The sequence below is a fragment of the Phyllobates terribilis genome, unplaced genomic scaffold (genome assembly GCF_046119375.1).
Source record: "Phyllobates terribilis strain yellow unplaced genomic scaffold, ASM4611937v1 Scaffold_3__8_contigs__length_932513732, whole genome shotgun sequence".
Taxonomy (NCBI): Eukaryota; Metazoa; Chordata; class Amphibia; order Anura; family Dendrobatidae; genus Phyllobates; species Phyllobates terribilis.
Genome location: NW_027362763.1, coordinates 195,711,376 through 195,725,934, shown reverse-complemented (window position 1 = coordinate 195,725,934; position 14,559 = coordinate 195,711,376). Strand labels below are relative to the sequence as shown.

The 14,559-nt window shown below is 43.8% G+C and overlaps 1 protein-coding gene across 3 annotated transcripts in view; it reads right to left on the bottom strand.

Moving 5' to 3' along the window:
- PER2 (period circadian regulator 2) overlaps window positions 1-14,559 on the bottom strand; it is a 72,933-nt gene that overhangs the window by 16,117 nt on the left and 42,257 nt on the right. For all 3 annotated transcript variants that reach the window (XM_073674438.1, XM_073674437.1, XM_073674439.1), the window contains exons 8-14: window positions 10,523-10,665; window positions 9,971-10,049; window positions 9,779-9,885; window positions 6,103-6,256; window positions 5,900-6,008; window positions 3,812-3,940; window positions 2,363-2,453 (exon numbers count right to left, since the gene is read on the bottom strand). In XM_073674438.1, coding sequence (XP_073530539.1) covers window positions 2,363-2,453; window positions 3,812-3,940; window positions 5,900-6,008; window positions 6,103-6,256; window positions 9,779-9,885; window positions 9,971-10,049; window positions 10,523-10,665 — 812 coding nt within the window. The remainder of the gene's footprint in view (window positions 1-2,362; window positions 2,454-3,811; window positions 3,941-5,899; window positions 6,009-6,102; window positions 6,257-9,778; window positions 9,886-9,970; window positions 10,050-10,522; window positions 10,666-14,559) is intronic.

Genomic DNA, 14,559 nt, shown 5'->3' with positions numbered 1-14,559 from the left:
AGACTGACTTCAAAACTGTTTTGTTCACCGATGAGTGCCGTGCGACGCTCGATGGTCCAGATGGATGGAGTGAAGGATGGCTGGTTGATGGACACCCCATGCAAACACGGCTACGGCGCCAACAAGGAGGAGGTGGAGTAATGTTTTGGGCTGGAATCATGGGGAGAGATTGTCGGCCCCTTTAGAATCCCTGAAGGGGTAAAGATGAACTCCATAATGTATGTGGAGTTTCTCAAACAGCACTTCCTGCCATGGTTCAAGAAGAAGAACCATGTATTCCGCAGCAAGATCATTTTCATGCATGATAATGCCCCGTCTCATGCTGCACATAACACATCTGCATCTCTGGCTGCTATGGGCATAAAAGGGGACAAACTTATGGTGTGGCCCCCATGCTCCCCTGACCTCAACCCCATTGAGAACCTCTGGAGCATCATCAAAAGGAGTGTCCATGATGGCGGGAGGCAGTTCACATCTAAGCAACAGCTCTGGGAGGGTATTCTGTCCTCATGCAAAACAATTAAAGCAGAAACCATCCAAAACCTGACAAATTCAATGGACGAGAGAGTTCAGAAGCTCCTTTCGAACAAGCGGTCCTATGTACAAATGTAACATCACCTAGAATAAAGTTTTGAGTTGAAAACTGTTTGATTTCAGTTTGTAATAACCTGCTAATGCTTAGAATTTCAAAAATGACCATTTTTTTGTTCTTTATTAAAATGAAAAGGTTGAAAACTCTGCTGTGCATAATAATTTGGAACATGCATTTTGAGTGCAGTTTGAGTGTTTTATTTTTTTAAAAATATACTGTTATAGGCAGTTTGTACAAAAACCTTTCAATTGTACTCTAATAGTTATTTGACTGGAAAATTACAATGACTGCAATTCATATAGGTAATTTGGGAAAATCTGAGAAAATATTATTTGCATAATAATTTGGAACACAGTGTCATTGTATTTTGGTCCTGCCAATAAAGCCTATTAGTATTGTATTGAGAAAAAGAGAGAGCGCGCGAGAGAAAAAGAGAGAGCGCGCGAGAGAAAAAGAGAGCGCGCGCGAGAGAAAAAGAGAGCGCGCGCGAGAGAAAAAGAGAGCGCGCGCGAGAGAAAAAGAGAGCGCGCGCGAGAGAAAAAGAGAGCGCGCGCGAGAGAAAAAGAGAGCGCGCGCGAGAGAAAAAGAGAGAGCGCGCGAGAGAAAAAGAGAGAGCGCGCGAGAGAAAAAGAGAGAGCGCGCGAGAGAAAAAGAGAGAGCGCGCGAGAGAAAAAGAGAGAGAGAACACAGACAGAAGCCGCAGAGGCACACATGACAATCAATGTACAGCAGTAATGAGCTGTGTGGCTGTGAATCCAGCACTGGAGAAACAGTTGCATGAAGCTGCTGTTCGGTCCGTCATGTCAATGTGCTCGTCACTTATCCATATAGTTTATTATGTTGTATAACCTGATACCACATTATGCTGGCAGTCTGCTTTGCTTTAAAGGGAACCTGTTCTGTCTCTAAACGGCATTAACTTACAGATGCAGGTAGATAGCATTACAATGCTATCGTAACCTTACTGAAAGCATATTGGGAGGAAATTATCTTTCTTCCTCCTGGGAGCCACCAGCATTCAGTCATAGATATCTGGATGCCGGAGTGGCGACAGTCACTGCTCACAGTATGGTGAGAGGCGTCTGTAAGCACACTTCAGGACTCCGATTGATTGACATTTTGCTCAGCATGTCATTGACTGAAAGCTGGTGACTCCCATGAGGAACAAAGTTGATTTTCTCCCAGTAGGCTCAAAGTTTCTTATATTCACCTATAATATTGATGTATGCAAAGTTTGTTGAAACAACATTGACAATTTAAAAGGAACCTGTGAGGTCAGATAAGGCTTCATAGCGCTCTGAAGGTGCGGCACCCACAAGGAAGAAAATTAACTTTATTTCTCCAGGGAGCTGCTGTCTTTCAGTCATGCAGACGTACCTAGAGTGACTATAGTCACTGCACACTGTACTGTGAACGACAGCTGTAATAACACCCCAGCACGGAATGACAGCCGGCTCCAAACTGATGGACTGCAGAGCCAGATGTCAGTCAGTGCTGAGGCGTGCTTACAGACGCTGCGCTCAGTAGTGTGCACGGTGACTAATTGCTCCAGGCACACCTGCATGAGAGATAGCCGGCGGCTCCCAGGAGAAATAAAGCTCATTTTCTCCCCCAGGTCGCACTTTCAGCACTGCAGCCAGGAAACTTCCCAACGCTATTAAACCTGCAGATTAACAGTATATAGGTTAATAGTGTTATTTGACCTGACAAGTTCCCTTTAAGAAAACAAATTAGGAGAACCGCCAAGTAACATGCTGGTTCACATCCTACCTGCTCCTGGGCTGCCCTCCCCACTGCGGTGACCTGTACTCTGCAGACTGCTAGAGCAGGGGTCTTTTGATCTTCGACCTGGATGTGTACCCTGCAAGAACAATTGAAGGAGCTATTTACAGAACCTGCTATACTGTATATAATCAATAACTGCAGGAACGAATCAGAATAAATCACAATATTCTACAGAGAAAGACCATTCTATTCCCCATCGTTATTAGTCAGAGCAGAAGATGGGTGCGTCACACAAGTCTCACCAATACACAGATTGATTCCCCCCCAATGTGTTCTGTGCTGCGGCAATTGGATGATCAATTCCCTCATCTCGATTTATAAAAGCTTGGCTCTTATATGCACTACTTATCTTTCCCCGGGTCCCTGTATTTATGACGCTTACATCAAGAGGAGCTTTGTGAAGGTAGTTCTTTATTGTGTACATAACATGTATTTGGCAGTGCATGTTATATACAGGAATTATATGTGATGGCTGCACTAAATCATTACTGTAAAAAAATGTAACAAAATTGAGATAAAAAAGGGGGTAATTAAAGTGCTGCTGAGTACAACAAAAAACGTTTTTTTGCACTCAGCAGCGCTTTTATCACCCCCTTTTATATACATTTTTTAAGATTTTTTTTCTGATACATGGAAGTTCCTGGACTGGACCATCATCTGGGGCAGCTGCAGCTGATTCCTTCAATCTGTGGCTGTAGGGTTGAGCCTGGTATCTGCCCATCCCTCCAAGATGGCGCACTACCATGTGCCCTTCCGTCAGCCCTCACCAGCTCCAATTTATTCAGGATTTCTTAACTATGTAGCTCCCTGCTTTTTTTATTTTGTATGCATTACTATGGTTAGGCTATATGGACCTAGATCTCAGATTGCATGCTGCAGTCACACAATAGATACAGTACTAATCAAGCTACAGTGGAGTGCAGCCCACACTCCGAGGAACACTATAATTTTCCCTTAAATAGCACACCCCACTCGTGGTGATGCACCGAGCCTGTGCCGTACTTCCAAAACATAACGGCATGCTCCGGGTTTGACGTACATTCAGGCAGGAGGGACACTCATTATATACATGGATTATACACCATGCTGTCACTGGGAATAGAGGCCGAAGTCAGCTCCCTGTCCACACAAGACGAGTGGGAAGACAGCATGGAATAGAAGTGCAAGGAGGAGGGGGCAGGAGCAAGACTGGAGAACTTGTCACTGCAAGGTCACAGATCGCCCCCAGAATAAACGAGCAGGGTTATTACACTGATTGGCATCCTGACGAGTTCAGAGGGTACGATTATCGGCTGACCAGAAAGGGAGGGACATGACGATGCTTATGCCCCAAGACAAATAATAAAACTGGATTTGCAAGTAAAGGATTGAAAGCAAGAATAGAGAGCGAGTAAATAAGGGGAATAAACAGACTGCGTCGATCACGCCACGTACACGTTTCTCTTTAATGTCCTCGTTGAGATTCCCATTACTGTCACTAGATGAAGCTCCACTCATTCGGTTTTCATGAGAACCATTGCTGCCCAAACTTCCGTATCCACTGGAGCCGCTGTTATGGACAGGCTGGAGGAGACAAAGAACATGCATTAATCTGGATTATATTTATATATGAAAACGCTCATATGTAGGAAATATTAGAAGTTAAAAATTCCTACCCCCCCTTCCATCACAGCCTGTAGCTGCCTACAACTGCAGACTGACAGAATATAACAGCGTCTGCATTAGCAAAATCCTAAGAAAAATACAAAATGATCATATACCCTGTAGTAAATAAATAGTACATGTAAATAGCATAGGGTACATAGATAACACTATTGTGATAAAATAAAGCATAAGTCATCCCACTGTGACAAGGTGTACCAAATCAGGACGGTCGTATCTCTAGTATTAAAACCTTACCTGGTGTCAGTCGATCTCAATGTAGATAAGGGCAGAGGGCATAGATAAGAGTATTTCATTTAGATAACTGCCCTGGGGCAGATGTCTGAATAGTCAGACACGGAGATCTGCAGACGCAAGGTGAGGTTTTAATACTAGAAACAGGATAGGACCACCTCAATTGGGTACACCTTGTCGTGGTGGAATAGCTTTTATACTATTTTTTAAATAAAAAATATAGCATTAACTAAGTATCGTATGTTATATACATGTACTATTATTTACTTCCTTACTACAGGATGTATGCTTTTTGTTTTTTTTTCTTGGGTTTTGTCTGTGAAATGGCCAATGTGAACGTGCTCTTACACATGACACGTATACCAACTTATGCTCCGACTCTATTAGGTGTAGACTGGCAATCAATGGAAATCGGATTTCCTGAAAATGCACATACGTCGGCAGTTCTCAGATGTGATGTACATACAGTTAGATCCTCTGAGAAAAAAAAATCAATGCCTTGTGTTAACCTAGAAGCTCCTGTTCACATCTTGTTTTCCAACATTTCCCTGCGATACACGGAGTAGGCATAATGTAATGAATATGTGGATTGTACCACGCTCCACCACTTGGTAGAGGTGGCAATGGGAAACATGGCGTCAGAAGAACGGGCGAAGGGGCACAGGGGACCTGCATGTGCCTTGTGACCACCTCCTGGTAGCCAGAGCCCCCAGTCTACTATGATATGCAATACCTTTTTTTTTTTTTTTTGTTAAGTACCGACATATATAGGCCAGATGGAGGCCAAAAGGAAACTGGTTTGTCGCATTTCTGTCAATAATCACGTAGACGCTAAACTAGGCAAAACATGATGTGAACAGTGCCATACGGATACCTTCCTTTGCTGCCGCTGAGGTTTTAAGCTTGCAGTAAATTGTCTACATTAGATACAATTGTGGACCCTTCTCCCCTGAACAGCTTTCTACAGGTTTTGGGGCAACATCACTCACAGCAGATCTGTAGTAAATTTAATGCTTTCCAAAGAGAAAAATTCACATGGAAATTGTCAAAAACCACGGAGATCCTGAACTTTAAAACCGGAACCATAGCTCAAATACCGCAATATGTACATGCCATTTCAAAATGCTAGGTTTACTTTCATGGTAATGCATACTGCTATGTTTCTTCTTGAAAATCTGCACATAAAGCAACAAAAATTAAATTGTGTTTTTTTGTTGCACTGAACCCTAAACTTCATGGAAACAGAAATGTTCTTATTTGCTGCCACAAAAAAAATATATAATATTTTATTTAAAGAAAAAAGTTTTACATATTTATCTCAATACAATTTGTTAAAGAGTTACTAAAAACTCGAGCTGAAGAAAAAAATGGAAAAGCAGTATAAAAATGAATTGATTTATCTATGTATAGTTGCTAGAGATTAAGAGTTTTGATTCTGCAATGAGGGCGCCTGTCCCCGATTTGTGCCGGCCATGGTTCGGACAGCATAAATCATCGGACAGGTTCCCTTACATCTCAGAAGGCTTCTCTGCACACTATTATAGATCTCCTTCAATAACCAGGACGGCTAAATAGAACTTGATCAACCAGCAGCAAGTCATGCGGTTTACAAGTCCCTGAAGTCACCTGCATGAGAAGTTGATGTATTTGCTCCGTGAGCTCCTGGACATCTGGCTGCAGCGACCGATCTGCTGGACCGATAGGTGCAGTGAAGATGTCTTCATTAACAGGACCCCTATTATGAGACATAGAATTATGAGCCACGTTACAGAGCAGATCACATTATTATATAGGATAATAAAGGGTAGAGGACTACAAGCCGCACTCACATCCTGACTTTGTGCCTGCCAATGATGAAAGACACTTTCCGACTCCAGGGGTTGATGAAGCTGGACCAGCTGGTATCTATAGTGATGTACTCTCCACTCCTAGCACAAAACCGGATTGGAGAAAAGTCGAATGGCTGTCCTCCATACTGCAGAACTAAGGAGAAGAGCAGATTCATGTGTAAGGGGATCTTGCTCTATACATTTTCAGGTGGCCTCAATACAGACTAATTGATAAAGGACCAAACACCATCACTTTAAAGGGATTGGCGCAGAACCCTTTATCACAGGACAGGTAAAAAAGAGATAATCACCGGGTTCCCCTCCCCCCAATTGATCACAAGAGTGGGGGTCTGCTGTATTCTGCTTTTCGGTCATAGCTATATTCATTTATTAGATCGTTGATGCACATAAGTGACCACTGCTCTTTATAAATGAAAGACATGGGACCCCAATCCCATGATCGGTACGATATCAGGGGCAGGACACCCAGTGAGCATACAGTACAGACCAAAAGTTTGGACACACCATCTCATTTAATGATTTTTCTGTATTTTCATGATTATGAAAATTGTACATTCACACTGAAGGCATCAAAACTATGAATTAACACATGTGGAATTATATACTTAACAAAAAAGTGTGAAACAACTGAAAATATGTCTTATATTCTAGGTTCTTCAAAGTAGCCACCTTTTGCTTTGATGACTGCTTTGCACACTCTTGGCATTCTCTTGATGAGCTTCAAGAGATAGTCACCGGAAATGGTTTTCACTTCACAGGTGTGCCCTGTCAGTTTCAATAAGTGGGATTTCTTGCCATATAAATGGGATTGAGACCATCAGTTGTGTTGTGCAGAAGTCTGGTGGATACACAGCTGATAGTCCTACTGAATAGACTGTTAGAATTTGTATTATGGCAAGAAAAAAGCAACTAAGTAAAGAAAAAACAGGGCCATCATTACTTTAAGAAATGAAGGTCAGTCAGTCCGAAAAATTGGACAAACTTTGAAAGTGTCCCCAAGTGCAGTTGCAAAAACCATCAAGCGCTACAAAGAAACTGGCTCACATGAGGACCGCCCCAGGAAAGGAAGACCAAGAGTCACCTCTGCTTCTGAGGATAAGTTTATCCGAGTCACCAGCCTCAGAAATCGCAGGTTAATAGCAGCTCAGATTAGAGACCAGGTCAATGCCACACAGAGTTCTAGCAGCAGACACATCTCTACAACAACTGTTAAGAGGAGACTTTGTGCAGCAGGCCTTCATGGTAAAATAGCTGCTAAGAAACCACTGCTAAGGAGAGGCAACAAGCAGAAGAGACTTTTTAGGGCTAAAGAACACAAGGAATGGACATTGGACCAGTGGAAATCTGTGCTTTGGTCTGTCTAGTCCAAATTTGAGATCTTTGGTTCCAACCACCGTGTCTTTGTGTGACGCAGAAAAGGTGAATGGATGGACTCTACATGCCTGGTTCCCACCGTGAAGCATGGAGGAGGAGGTGTGATGGTGTGAGGGTGCTTTGCTGGTGACACTGTTGGGGATTTATTCAAAATTGAAGGCATACTGAACCAGCATGGCTACCACAGCATCTTGCAGCGGCATGCTATTCCATCCGGTTTGCATTTAGTTGGACCATCATTTATTTTTCAACAGAACAATGACCCCAAACACACCTCCAGGCTGTGCAAGGGCTATCTGACCAAGAAGGAGAGTGATGGGGTGCTACGCTAGATGACCTGGCCTCCACAGTCACCAGACCTGAACCCAATCGAGATGGTTTGGGGTGAGCTGGACCGCAGAGTGAAGGCAAAAGGGCCAACAAGTGCTAAACATCTCTGGGAACTCCTTCAAGATTGTTGGATGACCATTTCCGGTGACTACCTCTTGAAGCTCATCAAGAGAATGCCAAGAGTGTGCAAAGCAGTCATCAAAGCAAAAGGTGGCTACTTTGAAGAACCTAGAATATAAGACGTATTTTCAGTTGTTTCACACTTTTTTGTTAAGTATATAATTCCACATGTGTTAAGTCATAGTTCTGATGCCTTCAGTGTGAATGTACAATTTTCATAGTCATGAAAATACTGAAAAATCTTTAAATGAGAAGGTGTGTCCAAACTTTTAGTCTGTACTGTATATTAATCACGCATCCTGTGGAAATGTGATACATGGTGTTTGTGGTCTAATCTATATCCATTTAACCTCTTTCAGGAATCATGACAGCATTGCAAATATTGGAAAAAAACAAAAACACCAAAAACACAACAACAGCAACTACTAGTGAGAATACTCTAAGACCCACAAAAGGTCTTCAGTCATAAAGGAATACTCTGGTCAAGGTTGAGACCAGAAAAAAATGCAAATTAGCAGTACCAAAGCCTTGCTGCCTGAGTACAAGGATTCCAGTCCAACCCAGGCCAGCACCCGAAGCACATTAGGGAAAGTTTTTAAAGACCAGCGCTAAAGGGCAGTGTACACATCATCACCTAACCAGAATCATTTCTATTGAGCAATTTAGCGTAGGGACAGTATTTTTCAGCTCCGGACACAGACTCCACTACATGATGTGTTATGGGTACAGACAAGGGTTTAACATTGCTTTGATATAGATGAGTGGTGATCAATATTAAATCAGTGAAAGTCTGATATCCGGCAGCACCACCCATCAGCTCCAGCATCTCCGGAGGAAAATACTGTACATAGCAAAACATTATAGTTATGTCTTGCTGTGTAAAGTGATGAACCCCAACCGATCTCAATCTTCATTTACTACTTTAAAGGAGTAACTAAACTTTTATATTTTTTATTTAGTTATTTTTTTTAATATTAGTTTTGTCCAGAATAGAAAGTTATGAAACTTTGCAAATTTCCGACTAAAGTAATTTGTCTTCATTCCTTTAAATAAAATTTCCAAACCTGGCTTCTCCCCAGTCTACAGCTGTATGGATATGAGAATGTACTTATTTAGAGTACAGTTGATGGCAGTGATAGTTCAGCACCTGTGTCCTCCTCTGAGTGTGAATTCGCAGGACGCGATACTTAGGCCAAATCAGTGATTGGTGGCAGCTAGATGGGAGCCTTTAGAAACTCCCCGTACCTGACGGCATTCCCAGCTCCTTCATCGATTAGCTAGCCTGGCACAATGTCATTGTTACAGTATAAAGGACGTGCGTCATCGCATCAGGACAGCAAATCAAAAGAAGGGCCACAGAAGCTGGGAGCTTGCGGACGTGGTCGATGGACCGGATCCTGTGAATCAATGGGCACCAACTCTGATTTACACCTACATGTACATATGCAGAGGAGGACACTGATCTTTCACTGCCAGCACCTGTACTCCAAGTAAATTCTGCCATCAATGCAACTCGAGGCAGCCAAATAGACTTGGGAAAAGCAGGGGATTGGAAGCCACTTACATGCAATTTTTTTTTTAAACAAAATAAAGACAAAATCACCAAATAAAAGTAATTAGTAAAATTCCATAACTTCAGAAGTTTTAAATAATTATAAAAAACAAAAACGTTTAGTTACTCTAAGGTCTGGTGGCTAGTATAATAGCACTAGAAATAGGGGAAAGTACATTGCATTTGCTAAAACAGGCAAGAAGGTTGGTGGACATAGATCTGGAGTGACACAAAATCAATGCCAGGTCTGCTTCAATAATGAACGTCATGTACACGTACTCTTTTTGTGCACGGCCAGCATGAGGGGTCGATCGCTGGGATGCAAATGCAGGATGATGGGAGTGCCAATGAGGTCTTGAGGCAAGTAACCCAACAGGGGCACGGCTCTGCAGGGAGAAAAGTAGAAAGAGGAGGATAAGAAGAAGATAACCAGATCTAACTATTATGGCAGGTTCCTTGTAGTCTACTCGCCTCTCATCGACATCCTGGAACAGACAGCCAGGCGTGTGCGTGGTAGTGAAGATGCGCTTATCTGCAGGGATCCGAGGAGCTAAAACAAAAAACAAGAAAGGAACACAATTTCCTCATCTCCAACAACGCACCGGACTTAGCGCAGGATGCAGCCGCCTATTGCTATCAATGGCCTTAAAGCAGCACGTAATTGTGGCCTAAAAGCAACTTTAACAATATCTGAGAGAAGATCAAAAGGGTCTCTGGCGGCATGTCCGAGGAATATATAGACATGATGTTCTGCAATTAGGTCTCTGGGATCAAAGAAAAAGCATGATGTCCCGGATGCCCCCGCTGCTCCAGTGCTACCAGAGAGAAGCGGTAAATCATTTCCTAGGAAGAAGCAATGTCTTATAAGGAGATCACTATAAACCACTCCGGCACTAATTTGACACCCAGGCATTTCTGAAGAGGCGGCAGACATCAAGCGCCATTATCCTGGTGATATTACAAGTCACTGATCTTAGTAGATGGCGGGTACTGGGGAGCCCTATAACCGAGGGCTGCACGTACCTTCATACCCAGAATGGACCCGCTCTGCAAACAGTAAGCAGCACATGTGCTCTGCAGCGCTCTGCCCGGTCCGTACACGGATCAGATATGGTGTCAGGCGGAAAGGGTGGTAACATATTTCCTTCCGAGACTCGCGCCCACAGCTGAAAAAAGGAAAAAAAAATAAAAATATAGTTAGTGTGCACCAATATAAAGAAACAACAAACCTTATCCAAATACCCAACCTAAAAAATGCTAACTACTTCCAAATCTAATATACATAATCGTCTTATCCCGTCTGTCTGTCCAGGAAATCCCACGTCGCTGATTGGTCCGGCCGCAGCCAATCAGCGACGCAGGATTTCAGAACAAGATGGCGGCCGTTAGCGGCTCATCTGCCACACGGAGGTCAGTGGCGATGCAGCCGGAAGATGACCGGCGCTAGCCGGTCATCTCTCGGCTGCTTGCAGCATAAGTACCCCGACCGGCGGCGCCGCTGACCTCCATGTGGCTACCGTCGGGAGATCAGAGGCTAGGGCTGTTGATCTCCCGACGGTAAGTGTGAAGGGAGAACCGGGGAGCGGCGCCGCCGGTCGGGATACTTCTGCTGCGCGCAGCCGGGAGATGCCCGGCGCTAGCCTGTCATCTCCCGGCTGCTCGCAGCGGAAGTACTCGCACAGGCAGCGCCGCTCCCCAGTCCTCACTAATACGGTTCGCTGATTGGTCTCGGCCGGCAGCCGCGACCAATCAGCAATATTGGCGCCAAATTTAAACACCGCTCTGCTGATTGCGCCCGGTCGGCAGCATACATATTCTAGAATACCCGAAGCGTTAGAATCGGGCCACCATCTAGTAGAATATAATAGAGTTTGGTTTTATTAGAAGAACAGGGCCATCATCATCAGTAGGTTGCGTCTGGTATTACAGCTCAGCTCCATACAAGTAAATTAAAGCATTCAGAGGTGGAAAATCTTCTTTATAAATTATATGAAACTCTCACCTGCAAATGGAAAATCATCAGTGCAGACCACTGCCTCTAATGGGCTTTTCACATCACATTAGACCCTACCAGCATGGGTGTACAATAAGAGCACGGCACGATCAATGCTACTATAAGGGGAAGAGAGCGGCATACATGGCCTGGAGGTTCCTGTGCTTACAGCATTTATACGTGGAAAAACCTTCTAAGTATATATAACTATGGAAAAATAAACCCTCAATTCTGTTGCTATAAGGTAATAAAATTTAAAATTTCACGCCAGCGGATAGGATGGCATTTGTGCAGATGGAGCTCTTGGAAGTCTTCAGAAAAATGGCGCGGGCCGCTGCACATGCGTAAATTGCTCAGTACAACCAGCGCCATTTTACTGAAGCCCACCATTAGTCCTAGCCGCGGCGGCACTTGTGCAGATTGCTCAGCGCTACCAGTGCCATTTTACTGAAGCCCATCATTAAATCAATCTACGCTGGCACCATGTTGCTAAGGATTTCCAAGAGCTCAATTTGCGCACGTGCCGCCCGAGGCTAGGACGGAGCCGCTGCAAAATTTTAAATATAGAAAAAAAAACAAAAAAAAACAAACCACGACACCCAGACACAGCGGAGGGGACAAAACAAAGAAGAAGACCCTGTCCACAGTCCCATCCACAAAGAAATGAATGCAAGGAAACTTCAGAGATGAAAGAAAGTCTGCAAAATGGATTTCTTCACTTGAGGTATCATTTTAATCAGTATGACGTGTGTATATATATATATATATATATATATATATATATATATATATATATATATATATATATATATACACACACACACACACGGGAACACTTAAACAACAGAGTATATATAACTCCAAGTAAATCAAACTTCTATTAAATTAAACTGTCCACTTCGGAAGCAACACTGATTGACAATCAATTTCACATGCTGTTGTGCAAATGGAGTAGACAGTAGATGGAAATTTTTGGCAATTATCAAGACACCCTCAATAAAGGAGTGGTTCTGCAGGTTGGGACCACAGACCACATCTCAGTACCAATGCTTTCTGGCTGATGTTTTGGTCACTTTTGAATGTTGGTTGTGCTTTCACACTCGTGGTAGCATGAGAAGGACTCTACAACACACAAAAGTTGCTCAAGTAGTGAAGCTCATCCAGGATGGCACATCAATGCGAGCTGTGGCAAGAAGGTTTGCTGTGTCTGTCAGCGTAGTGCCCAGAGGCTGGAGGCGCTACCAGGAGACAGGCCAGTACACCAGGAGACGTGGAGGGGGCCAACAATCCAGCAGCAGGACCACTACCTCCGCCTTTGTGCAAGGAGGAACAGGAGGAGAAGTGCCAGAGCCCTGCAAAATGACCTACACAAATGGTAAGAAACCGACTCCATGAGGGTGGTATGAGGGCCTGACGTCCACAGATGGGGGTTGTGCTCACAGCCCAACACCGTGCAGGATGCTTGGCATTTGCCACAGAACACCAGGATTAGCAAAGTCACCACTGGCGGCCTGTGCGCTTCACAGATGAAAGCAGGTTCACACTGAGCACATGTGACAGACGTGACAGAGTCTGGAGACGCCGTAGAGAGCGATCTGCTGCCTGCAACATCCTTCAGCATGACCGGTTTGGCAGTGGGTCAGTAATGGTGTGGGGTGGCATTTCTTTGGAAGGCCACACAGCCCTCCATGTGCTCGCCAGAGGTAGCCTGACTGCCATTAGGTGCCGAGATGAGATCCTCAGACCCCTTGTGAGACCATATGCTGGTTCGTTTGGCCCTGGGTTCCTCCTAATGCAGGACAATGGCAGACCTCATGTGGCTGGAGTGGGTCAGCAGTTCCTGCAAGATGAAGGCATTGAAGCTATGGACTGGCCTGCCCGTTCTCCAGACCTGAATCCGATTGAGCACATCTGGGACATCATGTCTCGCTCCATCCACCAACGTCACGTTGCACCACAGACTGTCCAGGAGTTGGCGGATGCTTTAATCCAGGTCTTGGAGGAGATACCACAGGAGACCATCCGCAACCTCATCAGGAGTATGCCCAGGCATTGTAGGGAGGTCATACAGGCACATGGAGGCCACACACAATACTGAGCCTCATTTTGACTTGTTTTAAGGACATTACATCAAAGTTGGATCAGCTTGTAGTGTGTTTTTCCACTTTAATTTTGGGGGTGACTCCAAATCCAGGCCTCCATTGGTTAATAAATTTCATTTCCATTGATGATTTTTGTGTGATTTTGTTGGCAGCACATTCAACTTTGTACAGAGCAAAGTATTCAATGAGAATATTTCATTCATTCAGATCTAGGATGTGTTATTTGAGTGTTCCCTTTATTTTTTTGTGAGCAGTGTATATATATATATATTTATATAGTTTGTGACAGTCCAGTGCGACAGTAGTTTAATTTTTATTTCATAAATCAATAGTACACATGAAAATAAGGAACTTTGTAATACATGTTATCAGACAAATCCGCCTCTTTCTCTGACAGAATTGAACAGTCATTATCAAAATTCACAATTCTGAGGTAAAATCTGTATTCAGTGAGGACAGACATTCCCATTACTGAGATAGAAGAGAAAGGAGGAGCTCTGCCTCCAGCTCCTCCCATCCACAGACTTGTATCCATAGCAGCTTCTATCTTAGTAATGTAATAATCTGACTACTACTACTACTACTACTACTACTACTACTACTACTACTACTACTACTACTACTACTACTACTACTACTACTACTACTACTACTACTACTACTACTACTACTACTACTACTACTACTACTACTACTACTACTACTACTACTACTACTACTACTACTAGCCTTTAAATGTGGCACTTGCCTAGAGCTTGATCATCTGTCACATCCATAACCTAAGCAAGTGCTCATCACATAGATCAGAGATCCCCCAACCTGTGACTTGAGAGACCATGATATGTGTGGCTCGTGGCTGTCAGCTTGGTGCATTAGCACCAGGTCTAGCAAACAGCTATGTAGAGCAGGTCTCCGGATGATGACCTTGGTGAGCAGCCCCACAGAAGAGCAGATCTGGATGTGCA